Here is a 16,256-nt window from a genome sequence, read left to right on the forward strand (position 1 = left end):
TCTGAAGGGTGAGTGGCGCTCAGGTGAATAAGTGAAGCTGTCCATTTGGTCCGATTTAGATTCGACCGAGCGTCCGAGCAAACATTTCCGCTTGATTAGAGAGTAACAGTTGCCCGGGACACCTGTGTCTGTGAACCGACTTTTCTACGCGCTTTGTTTTAGAATTCAGATTGGACAAAGTTTTAACGTTCAGTTCCGACGTGGGCATCACTTGACTTTTATTCGTAAACGCGTTTGCTATCATATGTTAGTGTGATACACAATACATAGTTTCAATAAATTCTTATAGTGTTATTGAGATATTAATTGCGTCGTCTATTACTACTAGGCACTCGGTCGACCTTACTAACCTTTGATAAAAGTAAGACGATTTAAGGCAACGTGAATTACAGAGATCCATAAAGTAATACTGCTTGTTTATGGGGGTCTGTTTTATAGACGCCTTAAACGTGAGAATCCTTTATCGACTCATTATAATGACGGTAATGTTAGCAAACAGATAATAAATATGATGGTATACTCCCATCATTAATCATCGTAGAATTTAAGAGCAAGATATTTTTTTATTATACAAGATATAAATTTTCCTGTTTACAGTTTAGAAAATTAGGATTTTTTATTTCATTAAAATACATAAAGATATTAATAAAAAATAATATATTAATACATATACTATTATGTTGATTCTAAAAACATTTTTACGATGTGTTAACGAAGATAAATATAGAAGTTTTATGAAATCATGCTTTTTGTTACGCGTCAGAGAATTTGTTAGTATTATATTTGTTTTATTGTTTCAGATATACGTTAATGGTGGTCTGACTACAAAAGCACATGACTCCGCATAACAAAACTTTATAACATCAAGCCACTGCCTACACTTAGGTGAGTTATTGTATGGGTTTTTCTTTATCTTCTGTTCTAAAAACAATAAAAATGTTGTATCATTTCAAGTTTTCATAAATTATTTGTTCAGACGAATTTAAATCTGTTTGTTTATATATATCTCCGGGTGATGCAATATAAAATCATTAAAATCTGTTATATATTATTTAACATCTAAAGTAACCTACAACTTGTTCGACATGAATTGAAATAAATACATGAATGCATAAATCCCAGAAACGTTTCGGTACGTCACAATTTTTTCAATATACCAACACCTGGGAGCCATTTGTGCGGGGTTTCCCTTTAAGCTGTAAGCTTTATAAATGTACCACCATTTGTATAGATTGAAAAACAGTTTTTTACCACTGCAACAGTTCGAACTATTCGTTTAAATCGAGTTTTACTATCCTGAAAGCCATACACTGTAACAATATGTCAGAACTTAAAAAAGTTTGCTAACTTTTATTTTGGACAGTGACGATTTACTCAAACGTATCGCATGCAAAAGGTTGAACAATACGAATACATTGTAATAATTCTTTATTCACAAAAAGAGAAACCGTGATCAAATATGCATATATTGCCCGTCGTTGAATGATTCATTGTCTTTATTAATTATTCTTTTGTTTGCCATTTCAAAGTTATACATCAATAAAACTTTTTAATATGTGCCAAGTTCAAGTGCCGGGCATTTTTCAAGTTCTGCGGAATGCTCTAGCAACTTTAAAATACTTGGTTAATATTATATGGAGTATGTGAGGAATTTCTTATAATAACTGCTATTAGTTGTAGGCACGGTGGGATACAGTTATGATGCTGTCATGTTACAAGTTAGTGGGCCGCGAAATATTAAGGCCTTCGGATATTGATACTGACAGGTATTGCGTGAGGTAACTTTGGCGTGCCTAAAATATAAAACAGCACTTTCGACTTTATCAAAGCAATAAGTGGAGAATGAGAATAAATTTCATAGCAACCTACATAGGTCGATTTTCAGCAGCATTGGCTGGAATTTAAAATGCTACAGCAGTATTTAAATATGCTCAATGTATCCGTCAACTTGGAGTCAAATATATACAAAACAATGCAAATAATAAATTTTCAATAACTTCGGTTTGTGGTTGATTGATGCGTATTTTTGTTATGTCCATCCAACAATTTACTGCGTTCAAATGACCAAGGGTGAGTTGTCACTCACACGTCCCGTCGAATAGGTTAATATAAATGGAATTTTATAGACGAATTGTTTTACCGCAACATATTAAAAAAAAAACATACAAAACCTTTCAACTCGTAACTATTACTAATGCATCATACGTTATTAAAGTTACTATGAAATAAAAAATGGCGGTAATTATCTTAAAATTTGCTTCCACATTACTTAGCATGTTTTTTGTAAAAAAAAAAAAAAATTACAGACAACTAAACGTTACATATCTGTTTCATTATCATATAAATTTTAGAGCTCTATTACTTAGCAATCTGCCTGATTAAGGACATGGAGCTATGTGTGGTGGCGACAGTGCGGCAAATAGGTCGATCGTGGCCCGATGAATATTTATGATCCGAACTAACTTAATATTTGGATGCGGTATAATAATCCAACATTATTCTAACATTTATGATACAAAATCCCTCTCGTTTATTCAACTGACGGCAGCAAGAATATATAATATTATTTGAATCAATTTTATAGTAATTATAATTATATGGTAATTGACATAGTCGGCAAATACGGAGCACTGAATAAATATTCATGACCAAGCCAATTAATAATCTTAATACATGGTAAATAAATAAAATAATGTGATATCACATTAAGTGTTTTATACACATTTTGATATTAAATAAATTTAAAACTATTATTACTGGACCACAAATTTATATCTCTCTTTTAATATGCAAAACATCGTTAGCTACGATATAATTTTGTTGTGGGACATTTACTATTACACGAGTGTTTGAATCAAACGGAATATAAAATGATAAAATTTTATAGATACTTCATGAATTGTTTATTATAATTAGCAAAGCATGTTCTATTCACTATCGTAATTAAGGGCTTCCGCCTTTAACATTAACAAACGGATATTTTTACGCTCGATCTATCATTATTATTTCATTAAACCTTTTTTTAATGTTATTGACAGTTTGGAATAACTGATGTATAAATTTTTAATATCTGTAATATAACTGTTTAGAATAGCTATAGAGAACTCTGTGAAATTTCGTAGAGTTTGGAGTTTTCATTTTCATTATTACTTTCTAGCGCCATTCCAGATAATGAACAAAATCCGGTCGCTTTACAATATAATTATATTTCTAGTCTGAACACAATAAAGATTCAGTTAATATAATAAAACCTTCAAAATATTGTAAACCTTAATATATAAGTACATATATATGAATTAATAAATAAGTGTTTTTACTGTTTTTAACTTTTAAGACTAAAACTTTAATGAGGTCTGCATATTAAAAGGTCATAAAGACTTTAAACTACAGATCTTATTCGTTAGGCATTGCGTTTCTGGAATGAGCTATATGGGCCATTAAAAATGGTTCTAAAAGGAACTCATCGTAGATATCACGATTTAGATTTAAGTAAACCTACCAACCTCACTCCAGCATCTCTTTGTTTTAACCTAACCACCTTAAGCTTAAAGTTGCAATACCATAATAGCTAATGCTATTCTTTGGCAAAACGTTATCTATGTCATTCAATAAACCCGAAAGTAATATATCACTATGAGATTTTCATTTGCATTATTTTGAAGAATATTTAAAAGTGAGTACATAATTTAAGTTTAACATAAAATATTTGGAGGTTTATATTAATAATTGGTAAATAAAATTTAAAATTATTCGTTTTGGTCTTATTTAGGACAAAGTAAATTAATGGATACCATAACATTCAAACCTCACATTTCTTTAATTTTGTTGTTAGCAATAAAAGAAATAGATTACAAAGGAAAGTAACCAACAAGTCTTGGGTGAGAAAACGCATTTATAAACGACCGATCAAAATGAATGGCGGGTGAAAAATTCAGAAGGTTCTAAATAAAAGCTTGTTTTGTTGGTTGTAGCTGGTATATTCATTTCGGCAGGCGGGTAAGTGCTGGCGTAATCTGTGCTTGGGCTCGTGTAAATGCAAATTGTCCCATAAAGCCATCCTCTCTCTCATCCACCCTCTCTTTACCCCTAACGCCTCCCGCCATTAATGAAGAGTATCTCGGACCTCGAAGGCGTTCGTCATCTCAACGGTTTAGCTCTGAAATTAGAATTCTCCCTCTATTGCTTCACCTATGTATTGAAGTTCCAATTTGTTCACATATAATGTAAGTTTATAATAGAGTTAGCTAACGACAGAAGACCTTATAGTGAGGGTTATCTGATGCGTGTAACTTAATACTGTTACGATAGAGTAGTTACTAATTGTTAACTTATTTAAATTTTCTACTTTACAATCTCTTTATTACATCTTACACTATAATATACACATAAATATCCTTATTTTATAGTTTTTCGTACGATACAAATGCATATTCGCTTAACGAATGTAATACTATAAATGCTTTTAAGGAGAAGGTTGTTGATTAATAATTTTCTAGAAGAAGGTAATAATAAACTTAGTAAATCAAATATTTTCTTTATCATATATTGTCTTATTTTTCAACTTTGATAATCATCATAAAACGTTTTTAAAATTTAGAGACGTCTTATACATCAAAAATTAAGAAAAATCGATAAAGTACAAATCACTTTTACAGCACATGTTTGTCAAGGACGGGTAGCGTCCTAATTTGAAAGCTGCGACGCTCATTACCGATTCGCGACTAATAAATGTTTTATGAACATAGCTTCCCCTTTACCGGTTGTAGGTGAAACAATACGTACGCCGCGTGGGGACCCCGTGTTGAATTACAAATACGAAGACTCGACGTGAATTCGAATGAGGAGGACTATTTGTACCCCAGTCGCGCACGGGATATAGTTTCTTTGTTATATCGTTATGTCTTTACAGGTACGACAAGTTGCCGAAACATTTTGCAGAACTGCACTGCATTTCTAACGTGAATTTTACTTCGTATTTCAAGCTCATATACAGAAAGGAGTTTATGTAACCGTGAAAATATAACATGACAGATTTAAGAATATGATAAGTATAGTTAGTTATTTTTTTCTGGCTAACAAATGCATTGTAGTTGTATAAAAAATGCAATTTGATAATAAATTTATACATTATCTGAAATTTTATAAGTGATCAAATGCAAAGTTCTTCTTTACGAAAAAATCTTTGGACTGATAAAAATTAATATATTTTTCTGGTGAATGTTTTTGCAATATTGAAGGATAGTTTTTCTTAAAATATAAATTTTAAATTACTTCCAAACTAATGACCATTTTTTTTTAATTTACACCTACCTAGTGTCATATAACATAATCTTATATATCATATATATATATTATTGATAAACTCATTTTCAATTTTAAAGTTATTCAGATCTGTTTGGCACAGCGTATAAAAATTCATTCATCTCTGCTTGCACAGATGCTCGTTCAAGTATAAAATATTCATGAAGGATAGAATAAAAAAAAATGCGGTATTTCATTAGTAAGTTAGTGCTCGCGGAATATACATGGAAGAATGTTATGTTATTTTATTTCTATTTTATCAACCATTTGTTCTTCAGAGTTTATAGCGCGACTAATCATAGGCGTTCTTTTTGAACGTGATCCGACGGTTGAAATGCACGTTTTATATAGTCTAAATGACTTGAGATCGTGACGAATGTTATAATTGTTATATTGGTCCACTAGAAAAATAATTATGGAAGTTTGAAATGTATATTCATAGGCGGTGGAGCGAAACGGTGGGAACGTTTTAAATTTGGCTTAATTTACATTTGATCCGTTGTATGAACGGAACACTTAGTGGTTTTTTTTTACCACAAAAACCCAATCTTAATACTTTCTTACAAACGTGTCATTTTAATACCAAATAATTATTTGTATTATATTAAGTATTATATCCATCACTTAAATAAACTTTAAATAAGTTGAAACTTGAGACATGATTTTAGAACGATTAAAAGTCGTTTATCGACATTTGTCTTAAATGCTGTGTTTGCTTTTAATGTGTGGTTTAGTGGGCCATATCCCAATAACTATGAGTATTAAATGTTTTTTTAAAATACCGCGTCTGATATTTGATCGCCATCCTATGGGTTAAGTATCGTATGTACGGCTTACCGCACATTTACCAAATTTATATCCGAAATTTTAGAAGCTGAAATGGACCTTAACTTGTAACCATAAACTCTAATACAGTGTGTTGGAATTGAATTGTAATAGATCCCTCGCTGTCTATAGTACATAGATCGTCGGATAAAAAGGTAAAGCCACTGTGGTAGACTGAGCATCTCGTGGGAGTCAGTTCATAAACACTCATACATGTCGAATTTGATGTTTACTAGAATATCACTGAAACAAAATTTTATAATCACCGTCGTGAACTGAATTAAAACGGTTCTGAGTGAAGCGCTGACAGTAATAAATTGATCTAACGGTCATTAGTGATACTATTTTATCTTGATTTATGACATACAATTGTGATATTTATTGACCGCGAATAAAGTTAACTTGTGACCACGAAAGTTGTAACCTAACTGACGCGTCTAGCAAAAGTAAAATAATACATCATGTATTGGCCGTGATTACAAGCTGACCTTCTTCGTATTCAGCTCGTGATCACCACTATTCCAATCTGGCTGAAATGTCTAGAGAAGTATGTAATACATAATCGCGTTGACCTCTGTCTATAAATATTATATTTGTCGTCAAGCAAAGTGGATGTCTCAAAGTTAGTATATTTCTTTGAAAATCGAAAAAAAATGTTGGCTAAATTTTATTGAAAAAGAACACCGAAAAAATTTTTTGTATTAAGAAAAAAGGAATGATGTAATTTAACGGTCCTGTGATACTTCCTCACTTAGGTCCACTTAGATATTTTAATGAATCCTGTTACTTTGTAGAAATGTTTCTACTCACTTATAAAGGACAGAAACTGCAACTCGCTTTGCACGGGAGCTTGTAGAAATTTAATAACTTTCTGTTTTAATGTTTTCTTATATTTAGGGCAAGATTAAAACTATAAAGTCTCAATAATTATGTGAAATTGGAAATAAACAAAGTCATATCCGTACAATTAGGTATAAAATTATATTGAAAGCTCATCAATAAACTCATGATAGCATTCATACGCGACGGAAACATCAATAATTGTAGTATCAGATCAGAAACTGACCTCAGGAAGCAGCTGTCTAGCGATAAGGTTGGTACAGACACTATGCATCTTACGGTAACTTGGCTCATTCGTTTTTACGCCAGATCCCAGGATGCGGACCCGCTACGGAATCTAAGTCACGTTAGGTTCTTTTTACTGTTACACATACTGGATGCCCTTCATTTAAGATTACATAAGCTTTGATAACTTAGCTGTGACAACTTTGTACTAAAATAAAATTAATTCACATGATCACACATTTCATTTCACAAAATATATGAAAAAATTAAGTTACTAAGGTATAAATTAAAATCAAATTTTGTCGTACAGCAATTGCAATCAGTGATCAAAGAACGAATCGAATTAATCAACTTTCTACTGCTGCCTTTGAGCGAGGTAAGCCATTTGTGTTTGCATTCACAATAAACACTTTACCTTTGACGAAACTCCAAGAAATTGAAAAAGTAACTTTAATTTTAGATGAATAACTTTTAATTGCTTTGCCATTTATGACGAGAATACATTTAAGTGGGTTAAGAAATAGACATTTTTTTTTAAATCTACATATGTACATATATATTTAAACTGCTTCAATAATTTCTGCGCAGATCTTTACTTTATTTATCATTAAATTGCTACGTACCTAGCACTCTAAGCAAAACAGTTAGATCCACAGAACAGAAGTAATATGTTTGGTACAGTAAAGCTTTTATTATTTTTATTGCTATAAAATCTTTAGCTTGGTATACTGTTCTATAAAGCTATAATAACGTTCGTACTGTAGAAACCAGCTAGGCGTAAAAAGTTGCGTTATTGCGCTTTCCTCGATTCAATGGCTAGTTGAATATGAAATCCCGCCATTCATTCATAAAACGCATTACGGCTGCCGAGTGCTCTAACCCCGCCAGGGCTGCAAACGTGGGATACCTTGCATCCTTTATTGAAATGTGAGATTAGACATGCTAGGGCTGCAATTCTGTGTGAATGATTTAATATCTTTTATCATAAAATAAAAAATCTCTAAAGAATTTTAATTGAATTTTCTTGCTGGCTAATTACTTTTTCAAAATTTTATACATAGACAGTGTTTTTGATGTTGTATAGAACATTTTCATTCCTGTAAAAAATAAAAGGATTGGTTCAAGAATATTGAATGCATCAAAGTATTCGGTTTACTTAAAGATTCATTTTATTTTTTGTAAGCACCGATCTTTACATACTAAAAATAATGTGAACGTTTTCAGCGATTTGTTCGTCTGAATCCTACTCAATTTAATAACCCTGAAAGAGCCTCTATTTATCTCGTAAGGAATCTAAGGGATTTTAACTTAGGCTGTATGGGGGCGATTGCGTTGGAATGACCTTAAAATAAACATATACTTTATGCTCATTCATTATTCAGACCTAGAAGAATCTTCGAGATTTGTGCCGATGAGATTGGTTCATATATTTCTACTACTTTCTCAGTTATAAAGTATTTACATGAAATTACATGCAACCGCGTCATTACTTACATAGATAAAGTTATCTCAGTATATTTTAAATAACACGTCTCCATTATATAATTGCGACAGTTGCCTTTAAATTTAAACATTTTCAGTGGATGGGTAAAATATTGTTTTAATTGGATCGTACAATTCGGCCTAAATTGTTATCCTGAACCACATTTCTCCAAATAGGGCATCCAATCGAAGCAAGTCAAGTGTGATCCACGCGACGAAAGTCAAAGCGAAAGCAAGTTGGTGTTTGCTAAAAGCCCTTGGCAAGTGGCAGTAGGATAAGCGAGGCACATGCAGTACGTGGTTGTAGCATCCGCCATTACGGGGCCAAGTGAAAAGTTTTGTTCATCCCACAGGCGTTCATCGACGCCTCTTACAGAGTGAACACCTGAATACCGCTTTTCTACTCCTCGTTAATGTTTTCATAAAGCCCTCTATAGAGAAACCTATTTCACCAAGTCTCTCCCCTTAACTGAAAGGAAAAATGGAATTGTGTATACTTTTTGTCTGGAAACCGTTCATTTTAATCCTTTCAGATCAACTTGTGTCGTAGCGTCGACGTTAGAATGATTTCGTGTCAAATGATTTGTGCATTCTACTATAAGCAAGTTTTTAAACTAAATAGTTTTTATTACAATGTAAAATTTAAAATTATGTGTTTATTGAATTATTTATGAAGGGAATTATAAATGAGATTCCCGTTTGAGAGCTCAAGGTTTTCTGATCTGGCATTGATTACAAAATCAATAGCAAGGTAGCGGAACTATTGGCAGGTGAGCTATCTTGTACCATTAAAGTTTGTTAGGGGCCGTGAAATAGGGTGTGGACACTTAATCATCGTTTGCTTAGATTAACTTTCTAAATATTTAAGGTATTTATTAACCGTTATTTTAAAAGGTGACGAATTCGATATCTATTTAAGTATAGATAGATCAAACATTTTCTCTGAGAGAAGTGGTTAGCCACCTTTTACTTTGGTTTTATTGCCGCAAAGCCCCTCATAAACCCCCTTTGTGTTAGTAATGTCTCAAGTTGTATTAACACGGTGATAACTTTAGTAGGTAGGTTCCTAACTGCTTATCACCCAGTGCACAATGATACCAAAGTCAATAGTTTGAACAATAATTTAAATGGCCACTGATGTTGACTGTTACTAATAGGAAAGCTGAGTTTGATATTGAATTTGCTGCGAGTGGGGTCGGTGTTTAGTGAATTACAGGCGACTCAATAACAGTAATTGTTACTATTGGATATTTGAGGTCAATTTCCATGAAATGGTGTCGTAAATTGTATGTCACCATTTTGTATGCATTGTCATAAATGTATTGAATAATAATTGTACAGAAATTCTGTGATGATAAAATATTTTTTGTATGTAAACACTGAGACGAAATAGATTAATAAATTATAACTTTTATTAAATTACAATAATTTAATAAATTTTCCGAAAGCATTTAAAGTCCATTAAGTTTATCAAATCCCTCATTTTAACGTCAAAGGCTTTTCAACTTTTCAATAAGAAAACATTCAAATTCCATTACGAGTGCGTTTAAGAAAGCAAAACAAAGTTTTATTCACATTCGATTTTATAAAGGGAAATTAAAACAGTCGACGTTCCTTCAGTGGGACGGTGGCCATTTGTAACGAAAAATTTTTCAACAAATTTAGCGGTTACGATCGATGACATTTGTAATGGAAAAGTTCAATAGGCAACGACAAAGGCCGTTACAAGTTAACGAAGCTCACGAAAGCAAAATTCATGATAGCAGTAAGCTCAGCGGACAGGAAATTAAAAGACAAAAGAGTTCTGTTTGAAACAATGCAGGCACGGAAATAAAAGGCGTGTCCTCCCTTTACTCGGCTTATCCGAGTTATCATCATCACCTAAGAAAAGCCAAGGTTTTTATTTTAATTTTAATCTCGTTTAATAATGCTATTTTACTTATTGTCTTTATAAATGGTGAAGTTTTTAAGATTTTGAGATCTTTTGTAAACGGTAATTTCCAAAACTTACCAGCAGTTTTTTACCATTTTATGATTATTACCGAATCATATGTTAAAATGCATTTTAATCTCATTTTTATATGAAAATAGTTCTTTTCTAAGTAATTATGTACGCAGAACTTACTTTACTGACAATTAAGTAGGTAAATGTGGTTATATACAAAATTGAATTTGTAACCTACAAGGTATAAAGTTATTGTAATAAAATAATTTTGAAATTGTTACCGGAAGCGTAACTAGTTGCTATTAAAAATAATTAATGAAATTTTAACGGTAAATGTTGATAAATATGATATGAGTAAATGTTGAGTTTTTTTCTCTTTACATATAAGCTAGAGGCACATCGAGATCGCGAGTAGTGTTGTTATAATTTATGAAAAACCTAATTTATAATCAATTACATACATTTTCAAATAACAATAGAATTAATTCCGTCTTAAAGGGGGATTTCTAATATGTATCGAGTGTGCGTACACGTATGGTTTCTGTAATTCAGGCAAGCCAGCGTAATCCGTTCGAACGGTGATATCAAATTGCCGTGGGATAGATAACCTTCTCTTTAAATAAGTATGTATCTTTTAAGTATTATTTAAAAATAACGTGGTCAATAGTTAGTGTTATGTTGCTCGTTTATTGCCACAAACCAAACATAAATGCTCGGTTCTCGACGATAATTGCAGCAGAGTAAGTTATATATTCCTGACGTTGTCCCTAACCGAATTTGCATTTGAAATCATAAACTTTGCGTGACACTGTTTTACATTAATAATACTTTGCCGTGGCGTGATCTCCCGAGAGCCGTGGATAGACTAGAAGCCATAAATTGAATTCCAATCTTCGCAATTAGTTATTCCCGCGCGTGAAAACTTTCGAGATCGTTCGCCTTCGTTAACAGATGTTACGGTGCTATTCATTATACATTCCGTCGAATTGTAAAGCCGAACATTTAATTTAAAGTACCAAAGCCTTTGTTAAACAGTGAACCATTTCGGAAGGTATTGTGCAGGCACCGTTTAGGAAGCGGTAGATTAGCGAAACGGTTTCTAAGCAGTGAATTTTATGCTTTTAGTTAAAATAAATACAAGCACTTTTTCTATAGGCGTAGGTTATTTTAAATTACTACCTTTATTAATATTGAACATATTGTTGAAATAGTTTTATAAAAAATCGGTATATTTATGAAGACTTACTCGCTTTTTTTGTTTAACCTTCAAAATTATAAGTATAAATTATAATTATTATAAATAACTAATTCTATTTCTTGTTACTTTTTTTATTTATACATTTTAAAACAATTTTGATATATTAGATTTAAATTTTAAAACAAATGGTTCCGGCAATTTAAAATTGTACTAATGGTATATTTTCTTACAGGGTTACGTTGGCATATACATGAGATGTTATGGGCTCACGCGGCGTAGAAAAGTGGCGTTGGTTGGTGGTAGCCTTAGCGTGGGCAAGCAGTGCTGCTGCAAGAACTTTGTGTCCACCAAGATGCGCCTGCGACGATGCTCTACGGGCAGCCTCTTGCGCAAATGCTGGCTTGGAAATAGTCCCTATTCAACTAAATCCAGAAGCCACTCATATAAATCTTACTCACAACTCCATCGACAATCTTCTTTATACATTTGGATTTTATACTCAACTTACAATTCTGGATATTTCATACAACAGAGTACGGGATTTAGGTAGTAAAAATTTCGATAATAATTTGGAGATGACACATTTGAATGTTAGTCATAATGCTCTGAAACGATTGGACAAAGACACTTTTGTGGGACTTAAAAGGCTTCGCGACTTAGACTTGTCGGATAATGATATTTCAAGTATACACCCACAAACTTTTAAAGATCTATCTGTAATAGAAACATTAGATTTATCAAATAATATGCTTGTTACATTTGAAGCTGATACTTTTGAACCTCTTTCATCATTGAGGACCTTATCACTAAGAAACAATTCTATTTTAGAAATACCTTCCGCTAATTTAATATTTCTCGTACATTTAGAATTTTTGGACCTTTCTGAAAATCTTATTCAAGTTGTAGAAAAACATGGTATACCGTACTTAAAAGAATTAAAGCATTTGAATTTAAATAGCAATATAATTGAAAGTATTGATCAATTGGGTATGCATAACTTACCTTCGCTACGCCATCTGGATCTCAGTGATAACAATTTGACAACAATTCCAACATCTGCACTTTCAAAACTTACAAACTTGTCGCATTTGTATTTGAGCGGAAACTTTTTTCAAAATATTTCTTCGCTATCTTTCCAAAGTCTCTTCCACTTAAAACATTTACACTTAAGTAGACTTCACGAGTTAGAAAAAATTGATGCAAGAGCCTTTGTAGATAATATAAATTTGCAAAAAATATGGATGAATGAAAACCTTAACGTAAGAGAGGTTCCACCGAGAGTATTTCATGGAAATCCAAAACTGACACATATATATATAAAGAATAATGCCCTGGAGACTCTCGAAGCATCTCATTTTCCTATAGATACTCTGCAAGAACTTGAAATTTCTGGTAATCCTTTTGTATGTAACTGCTCCATATTATGGCTATGGAGCCTGGGAAGAGCGTGTGAAATACCTAGTAAAAAATCTGACAATTCAAGTACCATATTGAAAATAGATTACGAAGAAGTGAAATGTGCAGCGCCGGCACATTTAAGTGGTATATTATTTGTACAAATACCAGAATCCGAATTCGGATGCTCAAGTGGATGGGTGGTAGTCGCAATTGTGGTGCTTACTGGGAGTATAATTATAAGTGTGGTCGGTGGAGTTTTATATTTCATGGGTCCGTTAAAAAAGTGCAAAGGCGATAAATCTAAACAAGTTATGAATACTGTAATGTTGAACGGAGACGTTTCCAAACTATCGAATGGTTTAGGATATTCAACTAGAACTAGAGAGCAAGAAAATAAGCGAGAAGTGGATCGGTATTTAATGATCGGTTCAACAGTTACTAATAATTTCCATTCACTAAATCCTCCATGGCATAGTGTTGATAAAAGCCCATATTATCAAGAAGATAGCGAAGAGCACATTTACCAACAATTTGCCTATGAAACTATACCCCATCACAGAACACCAGAAAAACCGCATATAGTATACGTTTAACAAAAGTTTTCAGTTGTGAACAAATTAAAAAAATATCATGTTTCACGCTATTGTATAACAGACAATTATTAAGAGTGACGGCGGAGGCGTTCAATAATGCAATAATGTAAATAGTGATGTTTAAAATTGTAATATGTGATAGCTTTGTATATAGATATGTAAATATATTAAAGTTTATTTATAGTTCTTTTTGGATTTTGTACTTAAATTGTTTATTCATGTGACAAGGCCCTTTATTTACATCATTGATTTTGTAAAAAGTATCAACGATGCCCTATCGCTTATTCATATAAAACAGAAGATTATTGTACATATAACATTTTCTTCTATACACTATGTTTGTCGTTTTGTTTCTAATTTTTGAGAATAAAGTGTACAGTAATATGGTTATGTCATAATATCTTATAATATGAACGATATTCGTGTATAAATGCATAGTAGTTATACATGTATAATCTGAATTAGAACACCAATCATGATTGAAACTTTGTACAAATGTGAGCAATATAGATTACTAATTTTCAAATATTATAATATTTTAATTTTTATTAAGAACTTTGTTATAGTAATAAATAATTGTATTTAGTAGTAGCGTCCGTACATAACTTTGTATACCTAAGTTTATCGAAGTACGTTATAATGAATCGACATCAAGATCGGTATTTATAAACCAAAATATAAGCAAAACTGACGAATAGGCGCATTAAAATGTAGACATAATACCCGAATAATATGTTATACATGTATTGCTTGTGACAGTTATAGCTCGGCAAAATGATACTAGAACATTATCTTGGTTTAAAATTAAGGGGTAAATTGACGGCTCCTTTTAAGGAAAATGTTAACAAATGATAACAAGAAACATAAATGTTTTATTTGATATGCTAAAAACATGATATATAATGTATCATATACAGTGTATAATGATAGTGTTCTAGTATTATTTTTTCTATTGAAATATACAAGTTTAAACCAGCTGCTCTGATGATGAGGGGTACAAATCAAATAAGTTATTTATTGGCTATTTTTGTAGATTGATTTCATGAGACTTATTCAAAGCATTATGTTAAAAAGATGTTAAATTAATATTTTTATACTTAGTAAATATAAATTGTATTGTAAATATGGTCCAACGATACCAGCCGGAACACTTAACTTCAACGTCATGTTTCATTTCTAATATGTATTTAAAAAAGTCCTGTTTCTATACTCTTTTCATTAATTCGTAATGCTAGTAACTTGGACCATACAACATAAAACTATAGCTAAAATTTAATCTTTTAACATATAACTTTTTCATTAATTCTATTTATCTCATATACATCATCAAACTGCCTACTTTATAACCAACATCATTATACCTAATCAGTCTATAGTACAGTGATAGCATAGTGTAAGACTATTTATACATACTTACTACTTATAAACTTTTGTTATGAAACTTATTTAAAATATTATATAATGCATTGAAACAAACGACAAATAAATAATTAAAAATTTTTAAATTTGTTTTCTTTTTAAATTTCATTATAATTTAATGAGAAAATGATTGATATTTAAAACAGAAACATGAATTATAAAATGTCATTTAAATTTCCCTATAATGAGTTTCAGTTTCGGCAACAAGTTGATTATGGTAAAGTCATTTGTTCCATTATTCGATGACACTCGTTGACGTTAAGTGCGAGCGATCATTTAAACGATATTATATAGTTCTTAATCAAATAACAAAAGACATTTAAGATATTGATTGTAATGTTCAAATACTGTCAGCATTTTTTAATTTAACCTTTTTATTAATTGTCTTTTGAATTCATTAAAAGATCTATTGATAATACACACATACATCAAGAATTTTAATATTTTATTATGCTGTCTGTTTCCCAACAAAGCTGCCCACATTTTCTTAGCAGCACCATACATTTATGGCTTGTTTAATGTAGGGTAGGGTTCCGCAAAATATCTGTAATGGAGATAAATGAATGTCAAAGCGCTCAAATTGCTATACAGCCGACGGAAAGTAAAGTTGTACTGAAAAGTAGCCGGGCTTGTCCGCTGTAATGGAATAAACTAGTAGGGGATTTATATTACAATTAGCTTTGTCTTGAGCTTATACGCCAGAAATTGCAGACGCACAGAAACCTACTGATATATTTAATATCGTTAAGCTCACATACTTGGATTTCTTATCAGCTATTGAAGATTAAGAAGTTTTTGGAAAGGTAAAAGATATATATTTTTTAAATATTGTTTGGGATCAATTCATATATAAATGAAATATGATAGTTGGCTCTCAAAGGAGGTCAAAAACAAGAACTAATGAATTAAAAATCCTCAACATATGGAATACGTTGGGACCCAACGACAGATTTTAAGAACGGTATCTTTTCTCGTTTATTTTTCCACGACCAGACAACTTATCAAAGTCATTAAACCTCCAATAACCCAT

The 16,256-nt window shown here is 31.7% G+C and overlaps 1 protein-coding gene across 1 annotated transcript in view; it reads left to right on the plus strand.

Annotated features, from left to right (window-relative positions):
- LOC116779000 (toll-like receptor 6) overlaps positions 1-15,312 on the plus strand; it is a 43,804-nt gene extending 28,492 nt beyond the window's left edge. The window contains exons 2-3 of the mRNA XM_032673125.2: positions 801-885; positions 12,049-15,312. Coding sequence (XP_032529016.1) covers positions 12,077-13,807 — 1,731 coding nt within the window. The 5' untranslated portion in view covers positions 801-885; positions 12,049-12,076 and the 3' untranslated portion in view covers positions 13,808-15,312. The remainder of the gene's footprint in view (positions 1-800; positions 886-12,048) is intronic.
- Positions 15,313-16,256: the final 944 nt, after the last annotated feature.

The sequence above is a fragment of the Danaus plexippus genome, chromosome 6, assembly GCF_018135715.1.
Source record: "Danaus plexippus chromosome 6, MEX_DaPlex, whole genome shotgun sequence".
Taxonomy (NCBI): Eukaryota; Metazoa; Arthropoda; class Insecta; order Lepidoptera; family Nymphalidae; genus Danaus; species Danaus plexippus.